Below are 17,764 nucleotides of genomic sequence, written 5' to 3'. Positions count from 1 at the left end.
TGAACTGATTCAGCTTTTAGTTCTGACATGATACTTGGGTTTTGAAGTATCAACTCAAACAGAATTGTGCAATAAGTTAATGTCAGTGACTTCAACCATTCCTTAATAGTCCTAGAATACCTGGATCAATCCTATCAAAAGGCATATCAAGATTTACCAGTTTTTCCAATTACCACAAATATTTAAGGCTACGATAGGTTATTCATGGAGGTTTTGGAACTTGCTGTCGAAGCTGGTGAACAAGCCTTATCTGTTTAATTTAACTTATTGTACTAGTGACTGTAGATAAATGCACTAATGACTAGTTTTTTACACACTGAGGTTCACACAAGTGCATGTAAACTGTGAGCTACAGTTTGTTCTGAGCTAAAGGAAAACTGACTTTCTTGAGGTCTCAAGACCCCTTAGCATTACCATGGAGCTCGCCTCACTAATAACTGATATAATAAAAGGGCTCCTAGATAGTTGCTGATATAAGCTTACATTTCTATTATTTAGCAAATGTTTGGCCACTACGTTTTATTTAAAAAAACAAAACTATTTTATGGTAGAGAACTGTTTATTATTATTATTATTAATTTAACTTAATTTAACCAGGAAAGTACCTGTGAGATTACTAATCTCTTTTGCAAGGGAGCTCTGGCCAAGACAGCGGCACAGATAATTCATAGCAATACAACACGTATTTTCTTCTCACAGAAATATTTCGAAATTGAAGCATTAAAAAAGCAATATCAACGTTTACATTCTTTTTACTGATAATTCTAACTGTAAAATCGCAATAGTTCCCCTCACAATAATCGTAACTCTAAAATTTGATATTGTGACATATATAATATATAATAATGAGAGAAACTATTTTGTTGATCTTGAAATGTAGTGTTTTGAGCTTTTTCATTTGTACCAAATGGGAGTTTTAAGTGTCAGTGTCACAATAGCACATGACATAACCTGTTGTAATGGACTGAATGTCTGCAGGGATTCACAGCAGGACAAACTCTGATCTTCAATACTGTCTGTCTGCCACCCGAGTGCAGCAGCCGATGAGCCGTACTCGAGTCATGGTCAGCAGAGATCATTTTCACTTCACTCTGTAGACTAGTTGTCATTCCATTGTCCGTAGCGTAGTATTTTGTTTTAAACTCTAGAATCAACTTTCAAGTTCTTAAAACTTTGAACAAGGCTGTTTTTGAGCCCATGCATAATAGATTTTCACATTAAGTGCAACCAATTCGCTTTTTGTGATTAAATGAGAAAAGGGAACGCTTTTAAAGAGCACGGTGTGTAATTGGAAAAGAAAACGCTGCAAATCAACTTGTTTTGGTGCATTCATGAGATCCCTTTGTCCCAGTTACAACATATTTTCATCCATTTTTGTAGTTTTGGTTCTTTTAGTTATTTTGCAGTTTCTGGTGCTAATTTTTGATATATTATTATCACCTTGTGGTTAAAAATTTGCAAACTCCCACTGAAAAAAAGAGGATCGCAAAGTCTGGCTGGATAAAACATCTTTCTCTGTCACTTGACTATTCCATTTCTCCCAAAGGAATATTATCATTTCCGAGAAAAACATTATTTGCAAATTAATTCTGCTTTTAAGAAGTGTGCTTTTCTTGAACCTTGCCCGTGTGCGGTGAGCCTCTTGTGTAAGTCCTTTTTGTTTTACTTGTATAAATCTCTCATGTATACTGCATGTGTGGCTCTCTGCTGTGATGACCCCATTTCCTCCCGGGCGTCATTAAACTTTAATGTTGTCCAATTTACAACATATTCACATTTGGTTCTTTTGTTAAGAAACACGGTTGCATGTATTATGTAGCATGCGCTTACACCAACCCTTACCTTTTCAGGGAGCGAACCACAGCGCAACGCATTATTGTTAAATGTTTAATTATAATTCTGTGAGCGGATTAAATAACCTGCCCACATTTGTTTGAAAATGGAGTTTGGAGTTGAATGTTCCCCTGGGCTTTGAATCCATTTGGAAGGTTCATAATTAAAGTTGCCAGCAGTAAATTAAGGAAAATTGCATGTTTTGAATTATAACCTCTAATTCTCATCAATGCACCATTTGTAGCCAAACATACGCGCAGAAGACATTATCCAGTCACCATTTGACTGTTCCTCAGGTTTTAGTAGATAATGCATTTGGAATATACATGGTGTGTTTCAGTTTGCACTTTCAGATTGTTGGTGTACAATTTGAGTTTATTGACCTCCATAAATGAAAAACAAAACAAAACCACAATTGGACAAATATTAGAATGCTGTGTGAACTGTAGCTCCATCCATGCAAACGCCACACATTATAGTTGGACCACTTTGGATTGCAGTCTGCTCTTTGACATTCATGGCTGTAATGATGTGCTCAGCTCTGCGTGTAACTCACAGGAATTATTTGGAAGGCTGCAATGATTAATTGTGACGAGTCGACTATGAACAATAATCATTGTTTTTTTATCATCCTAATCATGATTTGGACTAAAACTCTAAAACACATACGAAAATACATTTTTATAACAAAGGTGCTGCCCTAATTATTTGGTCATTAATCAGTTGAGAACAACACACTCTTTAATGTTAAACAGGTACTTGTAGTACTACAGAACTCAAATTATTCTAGCTTTGCTACACAACTCCATTCCTTTCTTGTTTTAAATTACCTTAATCTTCTTGCACAATTTGAAAAGTTTGAGTTTCTGAAAAAAACATATTTGGGTCGAGCAGGGACAATTGGAATGCCAATTGTCTCATCTGTAGAGCGCTTGAAGAATGAGTTTATGGCTTTCTCAGTTTCCAAGTGGTTCTGAGACCAGCTCGATTTGATTTGAGTTATTTTAAATCTGCCGTACTGAGCCGCGGCCTCGCGAGATGCGCATGCAGCCACACCTCTCACCTCTGACAGTGTGCAGAGCAGTGTGCAGAGCAGTGTGCGGAGCAGTGTGCGGAGCAGTGTGCGGAGCAGTGTGCGGAGCAGTGTGCGGAGCAGTGTGCGGAGCAGTGTGCGGTGTGCGGTGTGCGGAGCAGTGTGCGGTGTGCGGTGTGCGGAGCAGTGTGCGGTGTGCGGTGTGCGGAGCAGTGTGCGGAGCAGTGTGCGGTGTGCGGTGTGCGGAGCAGTGTGCGGTGTGCGGTGTGCGGAGCAGTGTGCGGTGTGCGGTGTGCGGAGCAGTGTGCGGTGTGCGGTGTGCGGTGTGCGGAGCAGTGTGCGGAGCAGTGTGCGGAGCAGTGTGCATAGCAGTGTGCGGAGCAGTGTGCGGTGTGCGGTGTGCGGAGCAGTGTGCGGTGTGCGGAGCAGTGTGCGGTGTGCGGTGTGCGGAGCAGTGTGCGGAGCAGTGTGCGGAGCAGTGTGCGGAGCAGTGTGCATAGCAGTGTGCAGAGCAGTGTGCAGAGCAGTGTGCAGAGCAGCAGCTGACAGTCTGATCATACAGAGACAGTCTTGAACATGAATGGATTTTCCATGGACCCAGGGGCAGGTGCTTTAGGAGACGTGTGGAGCTGCCTGCACAACACTGGCTCGCACTCATCACTCTGAGCTGCGACTGCATCCTTATCCAGGCCAAAAGGCCAGGAGAAGTTTGTGAAGCTTCAAGCACTACTGACAAGTGCTGAGCTGACAGAATAGCACGAAACATGCAACAAGTTCTTCTGTACTTTTGTCATGAAGACATGTTTGGATTTCTTACAGCTTTCAAGGCTACAAACATTTGCGCCATGTCAGTAGATTTACCATCGTATTGTCAAAAGTCTTCTGTAGTATTTCATCAACCTGTATCCTTCCATGTGCACGCAGTCTAAAATGACCCAAAACACACCAGTATATTCATTGTTAGTTCCATGGTTATAGCTTGCCTCTCTGCAGGGCTGTACACCGTCACTGCAGTAAAGCCGAGAATGCCAGGAGGACAGTCTCTGCTGAATGTGGCATTTTGAAGTGAGCGCTCAGAGCATTGTTTTCTCAGGTGACAGAAAAGGTCACTATTAATCACCAATAACACCCAAAGAAATGCACCAAATGTCAGCAGCGTTTGGCCTGGAACTGCTTCAGACTCAGGTGGCTACATTTCACTGACATTTGCGGTTTCAGAACAGAGCTGCGACGTAATGAGCGAGTCGACCTGGAGGACATAGTGTGTGTCACGTACTTGTCGCCTATGGATGTCTGTATACTCAAATTGATGAACTTAAATCTGCCCTAAACAGACACTGCGAGGAAAGGGATTATATTTGTAAATCAAGTGGCATTTCCTCCGATACGTGATCTTATTTTGTTCTCCATGTTGCACACATACGTTTTTTTTTTTTTTTTTTCAATTTCTTGCTCAGCTACTACTGCAATTATATTAATTGAATTATTAATAATAATAATAATAATAATTAAAATATTAAATTGATATTTGGTAATATGAGCATGCACTACATAATTTCAATGCAGTTCAAGCATTTTTATTTTTTCTCTTGGAAGATAAGTATGTTCTTTACAATTGCGTTGGCAATATGATGTGTAATTGTGACGGTCAGCCACCAGACGGGTGAGAAGGTGAGCAAAAATTCAAATTGCAATCAAAGTTCATAATTGCCAGACTCCAGTTCGTTTGCCTCATGTCGGGAGTGAGAGAGTGAAGCAGATCAGTAAAGCTCATTCCTTATACTGAACTTCATATTTAGAACCTAGGTGTGCTTTGATGTCTGAGCGCTTCCGTTCGACAGACATGTTTTATAATGGTTCATTATTAAGATTAACTTTAACATTAACATTATTCACATTAAGTTGATTTCCCATTCAACAGGTGCTGCTCCAGAAGGTGTTGGCTTAGTCACAGAGATTAGTAGCTCGTGCTAAATCCTGTTTTAATAAAGGGCTTTTCCCCCCGGCTTTTCAAAGCAAACATACCACACATGTTCGAGTTCTGTGTACACGTCCTATGGATTTGATTTGGTGGCAAGCAGGAGCCGCCATATGCCAACTCGGATATGACTGTGTCCACATATAGGATAAGGGTTGAATTGAAATTTGGCATTATGGGCAGAAATCAAATATAAATTGTTTCTTTATGGGTTTGGGAGAAATGTATAACCTATAGCATCCATAGTCATTGATCTCCACGCAGGTTTTGGCAGAATATCATGTACCGTTGCAATGGCTGCTCATCATCATTAAAAAAAAAATCAAGTAAAGAATGTCACAATTTATTACAATAGTAATTTAATGAATACATGATTATGAGCACCCCTTTTTGACAAAGTGGAAAATGTGTTGTGCTTTTTGGAGCATTTCACCCCAGTAGAATGTAGTGATTGGATGTAAATCTATGTCTCAGTTTGGTTTGTATCAAGCTTTGTCCAGAGCGGCAGACAATTTTCTTGGAACGAGGTCAGAGCAGTGTTTGCATTAGCCGCCGAAGAATGGCCTAGAAACATGAGCATTCAATATCCATTCTGAGCCAAAATCAACAAATGACGAGTGCATGGAGTGAGCGCTGTGATGTCCTCCCTTCAGCAGATGACATTAAGGCGGGCTAATGGCTTCAGCAGACATTAACTTGGAGAGGATGAGGCCCTCCATCACTCCTTTAAATTATGGACTACAGTTTGCCAGAGCTCCAGGCTTCTTAATAAACACTATAGCCAACCTCAGTCAGACAACTACCCTTTCCTCACTCCAACCAGGCTTTTCAATTACTCCATCACTTTGTGCGACACATGTGTTCTGTAATCTTCTGCACCCCATTCTGCGAGGGAAGAAAGGCGGCAGTGGGGGTGAAGATGGATGGAAGGAATGAGCATTCTTTTTATGGTTGCCCACTTTAGCAAAGCGCTCAGTGGATCCGCGTCTTATCCAGCCGCTCAAACACAGACTCTGGGGCATGTATGCGCAGTGGGAGAGCGGCGTACAGCTGGCTACGGTAAATGATCTTTTAAATACAGCCTTTTCATGTTCCACTTACTTCTCTGCAGCTCATTTCAGACAAGTACGTGAGAGTATATTATAGAGTATGTGCTGTGTTACATTACCCAGGCCGCTCAGAATCATTTGCGTTCTTAGCCTGTAAACTGGAGTCAAATGCCAAACACTGTACATCAAATGTTAAGCTTTAGATCTAGTTATTTGTTAGACTAGTGATTGTATTTTCAAATGACACAATTGTCAATTACCACCACAGGGATGTCAGGATATCGCAAGGGGAATTGATGTGATTTTATGATTAATCACAAAAAAGGAGGAATATTTCAAAAATAAAATATAGTGGCCACAAATTAATTAAATAATATCAAATTAAGATTATTGGCACCTCATTGTTCGATTCCCGGACCAGACCAACATCACATGATCTCTCTGGGTGGAGTCTGCATGTCCTCCCCGTGTTATCGTGGGTTCTCTCTGGGTTCTCCGGCTTCCTCTCTCCGTTCAAAGACATGCATGTGTTAGGTAAAATTGGTGACTCTAAATTGGCCCTAGTGAATGAATGTGAGAGTGAATGGTTGTCTGTAATGTCTATGTCTCAGTGTTAACCCTGCGACAAGGTGGCCACTGTCCAGGATGTACCCCGCCCGCCTAAGGCCCGAAGTCACTGGGATAGGCTCCAGTCACCTGCGACCCTGAAAGGGAACAAGCGATAGAAAATGGATGGATGGATGGATGGCACCTCATTTTAACAATTTTGAGTAATATCAGTTATTAGTGAGCCAGGCTCCATGGTAACGCTCAGGGGCGGGACCTGAATCTTTGAAAAAGTCAGCTTTCCTTTGACTCATGCCAACAACAAATAGCTTTGTGATGGATAAAAAAACAGCGTTTACAGCTAGGATTACACTCTGGCACTGCCTATCTTCTTCTCTTTGCTCTCTCTTGCACACTTTCATGACAAAAATTAATATCAATATTCAATAACAATATTTAGACAATATTTTCATAAAGCATGAGGAATGGGCTAAAATGTGCCTGTAAATGTCTTGTTTGAGGTTCAAGTCTAGTACAACATTTAAATGGATCTCAAAATTAACCACCAAAGGACATCTTTTGATATAATTTTTACTATAGACTATATACTCCATATACTATACTATACTATACTATACTATACTATACTATACTATACTATACTATACTATACTATACTATACTATACTATACTATACTATACTATACTATACTATACATCTCCCACCTCTAGTACTGCCTTTTAAAGTTAGGGGATATCTCTCACTTTGCCTCAATGTAATGGGACCTATTGTTGAACCCCTCACTGTGCCCCTGGACACCTGTGGCTACAAAGCTCTTTAGATCAGGGCTTCTAAATAGTTTTCTGTTGCGCCCCCCCTTGAGAGATAAACAATCTATCCTGCCTGCAGTGGGACGGTGCAGAATTGGTGCTTGACTGCGGTGAATGAGGTGTTCCAAGGAGAAGACGCGTTACTTCTCGGTCACTCTGGATCACTTTTACCATATATTCTTCAGACATGCTGGACTCTAAGTCTATAAGTTAGACTCAAAAAGGTGAGGGAGGAGACAAGTGCTAATGGAGGCGGGTGACACAGAGGCGGGTGACACAGAGGCGGGTGACACAGAGGCGGCGGGTGACACAGAGGCGACGGGTGACACAGAGGCGGCGGGTGACACAGAAGAGGCGGGTGACACAGAAGAGGCGGGTGACACAGAAGAGGCGGGTGACACAGAAGAGGCGGGTGACACAGAAGAAGCGGGTGACACGGAAGAGGCGGGTGACACAGAAGAGGCGGGTGACACAGAGGCGGGTGACACAGAGGCGGGTTGACCCACTCCTCTGCATTTTTCTGTACTCAAAACACGTCTGTCACAAACATCTTGTGCCCCTCTTGGAACGTCCCACACTTTTGAGAAGCCTTTTTAGATTCTAGAAACTATTAGAATGAGAATGGGTTAACATTTGCCCACTTACCAGCCCAACACAATAGGTGTGTGATGTGTTGTGCACTGGAACAGAATGAGCTGTACAGGCTTTTAGGGCTGTGTGAGACATGAAGAGACACAGGAGAGTGGAGGGTCCGTGCTGGGACCTATTGTTGAACCCCTCGCTGGGCTCTAATCACACTGGGACGCCTGAAGGGAAGTAAATGGACAAGAGCCAGTAGGGCTTCACTGCTTCTAAATGTCAGACTGTTTCTACAAGGATTCTTATGAAAGCAAAGTGACTGCGCAAGATATTAATGCAGTAGCCATTTAGGCTTTTGTCAGGGACTGTGTGTGGTATGATTAGTTAAAAGCCTTGAATAATAGTTGGGCTATCTTTTTATTTTATTACTGATATAAAATTGTTCAAAAGGCCGTGCTGCTTGTGATTGAGTGGATAGCACGTCCTATGCCTGCCATGTGGGGCAGGCTGCAGCGTTGGGAGTTTGAATCTGCTTCTGTATGTCTTTCCCCAGTCTTATCCCTATTTCATGGTGTATTGTCCTATCAAATAAAGTCTACAAGCAGATAAACAAAAGAGCTTCCTGGTCTGGCCCCTCAACAACCTGACTTGTTACTTGGGGTATATGCAACCCAGGTCTCTCGAGTTGTTTTCAGTCCTTGTCCTCCTGTTTCAATATTTATCCATATCAAGCACATAAAGACAATAACAGACATGTCATGACCAGTTATTAGCTTGGAATTGCTAAAATAAACAATGCTATAATCTAATTTGCCACATGGTTAATTACCTTTTGCCACAAATACTTTTTACAAATACTTGTTTTATTTTTGCCTGGTGGCTCATTATTTGCTGTGGTCTGGCAATTGAGACAGTCTAGGGAGAAAATAATTGAGATCCACAGCTGTCTAAGTCATGCTGCTTTGCTGATCCCCATGTTGAGCTTATTATTGATTCTTCTCATCGGATTTGACAAAATAAAGCCAACAATGCAACGCATTGCCCGAGTTCCCTCGTGCAAATTCTTGTCTGGCAATTTGAAAAGGTCTTCTGTTATCAACTTGGTAAACTTGTCAACGTGGATCAACGCTAAAGAATGTCTTTTAGATGTAGTCTGAGTGAATCTCGATATGCATCAGTGGTGGGTAATGAGAGCTAAACATGCCCTGGAGTGAATACATGAATGTTTTTCTATGTGCGTTGGTGCAATGCAAGCCTCGAAATAACGGGCCGGACACGGTCAATGACCGGCGCAAAAATCAACGCTCCAGACACAATGACCGACGCAAATTTTTCGCCGTAATATACATTTTAAATAGGCAAAAACAGCGCGGTGAACGTGCCCAAAGCGATTCCTATGCACAAACTCGGGCGCGCTATACTACAGACCACGATTATTGCTGTAGTTATACAGCGGAGGAAGGCAGCGGAGCGCATGTGCGCGGGCATTTCTATCGCTTAAGTTTCATTTTGACAGACATGCCGATTCGCAGTCTTCTCGCTTCTCATTGGCCGAGCGGTGTCCGTGATCTAATGTCGATGAAAGCGGGCATCTGATTGGCCGCTGCGTTCGGTTGTACTCGGAAATGCCCGGTCTAATTTTGCGCCACAAGTGATATCGAGGTTGGCGGGCGTCAATCTCCTCAGTTCGCAATTCAGTCTTTTTAAAGTTGTTTGCAACAAAAGCTGTAATTCTGCACATTAGGGACAATTTCAATGTGGAAGTATCCAAGGGCCCCAAGGGCCCCGCCCCCTTTGGAGTTGTTAGCATCGGGGCAATGTATATATGTTAGTAGTTTATTTTGTAGGCTGTGATTTTATATATTCCACAAGATCTCCTTGTGTCAAATGCTGGTAAACAGTATTTACTTTGTATCTAAGAAGCATTATTATATTAAATTAAACAGTATTAAACATCATGATCTCTGGTTTATAGGAATTCAGTATTTGTGCTCTTCATATCAAATAACAGATAAAAGTACTTTAAATTGTTTTACATGCTAATAACCAGGTTTAAGACAAATTTATCTTGTTTTTATGACGCCGCGATGCCGCGCGCGCGCTTGTGGGCCCCTGAAATTGCTGGGGGGCCCCTAACTTTTTCAGGTAGGGGGCCCCCCTGGCCCCTAACTTTGAAAATCTATTTCTCAGCCTGTAAATGATAAAGAGACATGTTAATAAAAGTTCATTTTTCATTAATTATGTTATTCTGTTTTCCTTTCCTTATGACCGATTCAGAATTAGCCATGACAGGTACCAAATGATCGGTACCTGTCATGTTGACAGGGACGTAAAAATAATTATTTCAAGGCTTGCAATGCCATTTATATCTTTCAAGATCATCTGTTATTTTTTTTAATAGACAAATACAATATTAAACCAATCTGTTCTATTCCTTTAAAGATGTTATATTTTTTGTGTTGCTATTGTTTTAGAACAGATCCGATAGGGGAAAGAAGCCCCACACAACGTATGATGTCCTGATTAATTTTTTTCTTGTTCATTCTCCAGGGCTGCGCAAGGGACGGACGGTGACAGTACAGTGGCTCTCCCAAAGCCGGACCAAGAGAGATGCTGATGTCTCCACACAGGTCAGGTCACAGTAACTGCCGTAATGTGTCTGAATGAATGGTTGGACCATTTATCATTGATACCCTGCTAGGATCTTTTACCTATCTTCTAATGTTTTTAGCATAGGCCCCTATAAAGCTAGAGACCTGATATTTTAATGATTATCTTATTGGTACTTTTAGAGATAAAAAATGTGAAATTTGGATGATTGGCAACCCTCACAAAATATTTACCGTATTTTTCGGACTTTAAGCTGCTACTTTTCCCCCACGCTTTGAACTCTGCGGCCCATACAACAGTGTGTCTAATTTATAGATTTTTACTGGCTAGCGGCCACCGGGGGGCACTCTAGCAGGAAGCGCAAGCAGATCGAACCGGATGTGAAGACACCGGTAAATCAACTCAGACAGAGTAATCAAGGACAGAGGGGACAGAAGAGACAGCTCACACATGTTCACGGTTTGTTAAGCTTCAAAATGCTGTCTCTTGTATTACAATCCAACTCGTATTCACTGAGAAATCAGTCTAATTAGACCTCTGCGAGACCGTTCAAAAGACAACCGCCGCATCATTACTGTGTACTATATGTGTAATCTCATCAAATATTTGTAATGTGTATCTCATCTTACAACGCGGGCACCTGTGGCTTATTGACCGGTCAGTCACCGGTCTGAAGTGGGACAGCGCAGAATCGGCACTTCATTGCAGTTAATCCGGCGTTTCAAGAGAAGATGCACTTGTGTTACTTCTCGTCACTTTGGATCACTTTTACCAGCGCGTGTCCACGACGTCACACAGACTGCTTTCTACAAGCTGACTCGTACCGCTGCGTTTATGTTCCACATTTAACACAAAAAGCGCATGGTATGGGAATGTGCACACATTTCTCCAAATGTCTGGCGCCCCCCTCGGAACGGCCCTGTGCCCCCCTATCGGGCGTGCCCCACACTTTTGAGAAGCTCTGCTCTGAACTACTTTTACAGAAGTAGACATTTGAAAAACTATATCCACCATTGCAATTACCTCTGAAAATTTAATTTTACCACACAATCCCGCTAGACTCAAAATGCATATTTTATATATAGACTTGACTGTGACCTTCACTAAACCTTTTTTGTAAGCCTCTTTGACAAGTATACGGTTAAGTATATGGTGCTGTCAGGCTCTGACTTCTGCAGTTTGTTTAAATGTCACACTCTCATGGTTTGTATGCATCTTGTGAACTAGATGTAGGAGGAAGAGTAAAGTTCAAATGTCATTTTTGTTTCCTCTTGTGGTGTTGAACACTTGTGAGTAGACGTTAAACCGCTGTATTTGTCCCTCACCACTGATCTCTGACCCCTGACCGGAGCCTCCCAGGTCACCCTCCACTCTGCCTCTGAATGAATTGCCCGTGTCTTGAGGTGAGTCTTGACTCAATGCTGTTATCAGCCTGAACCCACAGCCTCTTCTGCTACTAACACCGACTGAAGGATGAGTGTGCCCTTTACACAAATGATGAGAAAGGAAATGACTCTTCATGGCCGCTGCTTATACCAAAAGATTCTTTTGGACCGCAGCATATTACTCAAAGCGTAACAGTGCGTCCAATTGAAAGCTATACTTTCAAACGGCAAACCATATTTAATATCAATCACGTATCAAATAGATAGATGGATATTCATCAGTTGAATAGTCTTTCAATGTAAGGAGGAACAAAAGGAAGAGGAGCTGAGGCAGAGGCTGGATGTGAATGAGAACACTAAACATTTTAAGCTGTTGAGGCAGCATTGCTAGAATTCTGATCCTTTTGATCTTAGCAAACTGAAAAGGTCAGAAGATGGGGTCAACTCAAAATCTTCAACTGGGCTTACACTGGTTACGTACCCACATTTTTACCCAAGATTAAGTAACTTGACAATTGTAAAATCATGCTGACATTTGGCCCCTGGAGTTACAAGCTGAGATTACCTACTGCCGATGAAATGTATCGTAAGTGGTAGAGTGCCCGAGTTTGTGTTCTCCTTGTATGAGATTTAGTCACACAAAGTGAGTTTGGGAATAATTTTGAGTGCCTTCATTTGAACATACAAAATTGACAGTGTAGACCCTATTTACTGCTAAACATTGTGTTGCATCACCTTGTGAGATTTTGTAAGCTTGGTATACACGCTTACCATGGCCAGAAAATGTTTCATTTAGATGTGTTTATTTAAAAGGGACATGAAAATACAATGTAAATATACCAGAATTGGCCCATTACTACGCTCCATCTGTAGTCCCTGGCACATCAGGACAGAAACGACAACACACACACGCACACAACACACACACACAACAAAAATATTTTTCCTGTTTTAGCGGATTTTTAGACGTTTTTTTGGCCAAAACCTCAATAAAAATAAAAATGTATTCTGCACCAGCATCTCCGACCTCCGACCATTTCTGCACGACCCGAGTTTGTACGAACGTAAGAGCTTTAAAACTCTCGCAACTCACGGCTTCCTAAATCCATGAGATCGACCGGTAGATTAACATGAAGGATGCGGGGTGGGCGTGGCTTTGGCTTGCGCTCCCCATTCATTGAACTCGTGTTCGAACGAGGAAATGAAGAATACGCGTCTTGACCGATTGTATCAGAATAATTTTGTCGTTGCCATTTAAGTAGCACAAAGTCCTCCTCATGTGGACATGTCCTCCTCATGTGGACATGTCCAGCTCGGCTGGAGTCACACGTTCTCTTCTGATCGCATTCTGATCAGCTGAGCTGCGTGTCCACAACTCTAGCGTGTGAAAGATTACTGCGCCGTTGGATCAATTCACTGTGGCCAAATTTAAGCTAGCTCAATAAGACATTTTCATTCATTGCACACTTTGTGTTCTGTCCAGACTCAATAAAGTTTATCAAACCGACTTGTTTGGTCACGGGATGATTCATTTTCTGAGAAGCTGTCAGTCTGGGACTACTTTCTGTCTGATCACTGTGAGTTCCACCTTCCATTAAGCAGTTAGTTCATGACATTGAAGGTATTTTTGTACACCGCAGTATAATAAGAGTTATTTTCAATGTCTTGCATTGATAACTATAATTATGTAGATAATGTAGAGAGGTGGTTGTAGGGCCTATATTCTAAGAATCCCAAAAAATTATTTTGTTTTTAAATTCAACTCCGACTTTTGGATGGTAGAAATGTGATTTGATAATGGGAAAATAAAAAGTTATTTTTATTTTTATTCCGTCCTCCCTTTTTAAAAATGCCAAGGAAAATCTGTGAAACAACAAATTAAATTACTCTCGCCTAAACAACACTTCTGGTTCCTCTCGGGCCATCGTTTGAGGTTTGTCTTAAATGTGTTTAATGTCAGACTGTCTCTGAGAGCAGGTGTTGTTGTTGTTGTTTTATGGTGGTTGGCATCCAAGTGTTGCATTACCGGCAGACTTTATTCTTCAGACTTTGTCGTATTCAAGTGTCGTATTTGGGATGCTGTTCCAAAGACTGTGGCTTTGACTGACAGCACTTGTTGTCTAAAAGCTGTGCGTCTCAAAGGAACTGCAGAATCACCTCGAGTAGAAGCTCTGGCTACTCTGTCACGACAAAGTCTGAGGAATAAAGTCTGGCGGTAATGCAACACTTGGACGCCAACCGCCATAAAACAACAACAACAACAACAACAACAACTTGTTCCAGAATTCTGAATGTATAAACTCCTTCAAGATGCATAGTTCTATTTTTTTAGTTTTAGGTAATGATGATATGAGTCTTTTGTTTAACAATTCAGTTTGTTTTAAGGCAGCATGGTTTGTCATTTGTAATGCAATATTCAATTTGCAAAAACAACATACAGTGAAGAAAAATTTTAACTGAATTTTCTGTCAATAATTATCTAATTTGTTTTTTTAAAAGACAAAGTTCAGTCCAAAGTCTCACACCAAGATATTTAAATTCATCTACAATTTGAATCTCCTGTCCTTTTGAAAATATGTTTGAGGGTGGCTTTACTGTTGGTTGTTTGAAAATACCATATAACGTGTCTTTTTAAAGTTTAGCAGATGACATGACTCTTTAAGCCACTCGTAAACACAATTCATAGCTGCTGTCAGTTCAGAAAGTTCAACATCAGACTTTGCCTTTGTAGAATGTGTATTGATGTGTGGGCAAACATTTGGCAAACTATTTATATGCAATGGAAACAAAATATGCCCAAGTATAGACATTAAAAAAGGACTCTGAAAAATAATTTACTTAGCCTACATAATAATATTGACCAAAGCAATGTTGCTAACTAGCATTGCTTTAGTCAATGACTGCAATAAAAGCTTTCCTAATGGCCACTTTGAGTTTACTGTAATTACAAACTAGCGTAGGAGAATGCTAATGCAACATAATGTGTCATTCTAAGACCAGGCTGATAATGGTAAATGTAGTGACTTTCAAGAACATGGGATGCATTAGTTTGCTCTGTGGTGACTGGTGAGTGGTGACAGGTTGTGTGGGTGCTATCTGCAGTGCTGAGTGCAGTTGGCCAGGGGAGGCCGGAGGAGCACGGCAGCATGGCTCGGTGCCTTGCTGTACAGATGTCCCCGCTTGGATAGCTCTGATGGTGGTTTGGCAGAAGCAGAGGAGCTGGGCAGAGTTTAGAGGCAGTGACAGCGAAACGGGAGCTTTGCCAAAGCTCTGCTCCTCAGAGTAGCCATGATTCTTATCTAGCAGTTCCAGTCAACACGAACCACTAGAACAAAAAACACATCACACTGTGCGCTGATGGAAATCTGACCATTCTGTACAGCTATGGTTTGCTCCATCTTCATTTACACTACAATGCCATTCTCCCAGCAAAATCCTGCAAGCTTTAACAGTGAATAGAGCAATGTAAGCAATCTTTAAAATGTAGATATTCATATGGCAAAATGGAAATCACAATATATCTGTGGAGTGCTGGAGTTTTCTGTAGGCAGTATAATTGCATACACTGAAAATAATAAGATTGTTGGGAAAATCTAACCTGGTCAACCAGATGAATTCTCATGATATTTGTTTCACAAACTCTTGAATCCATCTGGTCAGGTTTGGCTGTTCGGTTTGAGCTGTGTGGCTGACAAAAAGCAGCATTGTAGTTTGGGTGACAGTTAAAAGGACAAACCTAAACACACATGGCGACGCAGACAAACGTACTTTGGCCTATTTTAGCTGATTTACAGACTATTTTGTTTTTTAAAAACGCTCATAGAAGTGTATTTGAAGATGGGGAAGAAGTCTGTGCTTTGCTCTGGCTGGATTTAACAACAGTTTGATTTCTCTGCTTGTTCTGAGGTTGTGACACTTTGACCAATAAATCTTTTTTTAAAGGATTTTTTTTGGCCCATAGGCTTTATTAGATGGGACAGCTGATGAGAGAGAAGGGGAGGACATCCTGGGATTGAAACTCACATCACTGTGGCCAGCAGCACATGGAGCCTGGCATGTGTGCTGCCGCCTTAACCCCTGGACCACCATGGAGCACTGACCAATCAGATTCAAATATTTGTCATGATATTACGCCTTTTCTAAAATGCTTTTGGTGAGAACCTGTCCAGATTTATATTGTGTAGAACTCAATTCAACACTGAATTGTGGGTTGTAGGTAAGACAGGGCCAAAGATTAAACTGTTGTACGCTCAATCTCTGTCAAACATGTGACCATCAGTAAACACAAGTCCTCCTCAAAGTCTCAGCAAAGAAACTCAGCCATGACACAGACCATATCTCTTCTCCAAACACCACTAGCCTGTAGCGCTGTGCTCCGCTAAATGTTTTTTCTACAGTGACTTACCTCATGGATCCTGAAACCTGATAGTTGTTCAGACAGACCTTTTTCATAGCAACGACTGATTATGTGAACGTGTGCTTGTCCTACAATTTTAAATTCCTCACATCTTGTGTAAATATTTTAAGACAAAAAAATAAAACAAAACTCTGTAGAGACAGGGCTTTATTTCAGTATAAAGTCAGATGTAAACTGGTAGGTTTGAAAGGTTCTGGAAGTTTCTAATAACTGAAATATGTTAATGTTAATGTGCCAAGTTAGTTTTAGCCAAGGTGCTGTCCATACCATAATGAAACGTTGCTGATAAAGAATGAACCTTAAGACTAAAGAGTGCGGGAGCTGTTGGGCTGATGATGTGCTGATAGGTTGGGGCCACTCCCCTCCGCCACGCTGTAATTGACGGTGATCATTTCAGGCACCAGGCGTCTCCTGTGCATCTTAATGCTGATGCTAATGGGAAGAGGAGCCCTGCTGAGCAACAGGAGCGTGCATTTATCTGCGCTAACGGACATGCTAACGAGTGGATATTGATGCAGGAGCGGCCGCTGTCAGCAGCTCAGGAAATGAAGTGGGTCAATGTCAGTGCAGTGCAGATCACCAGCCTTACTGAGCAATGAAAAGGCATGGTAAGCAGCACTGACCTCCTGTTCCACTAAGTCTAAAGAGGATGTGTCACACTTTGACCCTGTGCCCTCTCTGCCCTCTCCTTCCACTCTGTCCTCTGCCCTTTCTCTGTGGAGGGTGAGGAGAACAGGCCTGGTAAAAGCTGCTGTCACCGCCTCATTCTGTCCCCACTAACTGCTCTTCAAACACCGCTGTTTCTCACCCAAACCAGGCTAACCTTTACTCAGTCCTTTGAAGGGCTTGTAGTGCTATTCCAGTATGTGTGTCCTACAATGCCCACCCTGTGAAGTGTTAAAAAAATCTAGCATTGTGACAGCTGAGGGCATGTCTATGCTGCATTCAAGACTTAGATTAATGTTGTTGCTATTAAGGGTCAGCTCAAAACCTTTTTATTCAGTCAGGCCTTTTAATTACAGTTGCTTTAGGGACTGATTTGACTATTGTTGTTTGTGTATTGCTTACTGTACGTTTTTTTTATTTATTTTATTCTATGTTTTTGTGACGCACTTAGTGACTTCTGTCTGTGCTATACAAATACAATTTACTTACTAATGTTGCTAATATGTTCAAATGTATGCTAATATGTATTTGTGAGCCCAATTACGATGCATGAAAGAATTTGCTATTGATGATTTGTCTACCTCTACATTTTCTATAAAAGAAAGAAAAATGGAAAGCTAAAAATAACTAGATTTACTGACCTAAAGAGAAAATATTAACTCGTCAAATTAAAAATGTAATTAATTGAACAGAATTATAATACATCGCAATGACTGAAATGGAAAGAATGAAATGGAGGTGAGAGAACCCTCTTCTCTGTCTGTGGATAGGAAAGTGCTTCATGTGCTTTGTCCTTTTTAATAACACACATTTATTAAAGAGCCTTGCCTTGACAA

General features: G+C 41.4%; 1 protein-coding gene across 1 annotated transcript in view; it reads left to right on the top strand.

The window, feature by feature from the left end:
* The window catches only part of adam19a (ADAM metallopeptidase domain 19a), a 150,223-nt gene that overhangs the window by 10,697 nt on the left and 121,762 nt on the right, over positions 1-17,764 (top strand). Inside the window, exon 2 of the mRNA XM_072459296.1 lies at positions 10,401-10,480. Within this exon, the coding sequence (XP_072315397.1) occupies positions 10,401-10,480 (80 nt within the window). The remainder of the gene's footprint in view (positions 1-10,400; positions 10,481-17,764) is intronic.

The sequence above is a fragment of the Eucyclogobius newberryi genome, unplaced genomic scaffold (genome assembly GCF_026437365.1).
Source record: "Eucyclogobius newberryi isolate DKJ021-1_F unplaced genomic scaffold, fEucNew1.0.hap1 SCAF_22, whole genome shotgun sequence".
NCBI lineage: Eukaryota > Metazoa > Chordata > Actinopteri > Gobiiformes > Gobiidae > Eucyclogobius > Eucyclogobius newberryi.
Note: the sequence above shows the minus strand (reverse complement) of the source record. Positions and strands in the feature narration are given on the sequence as shown.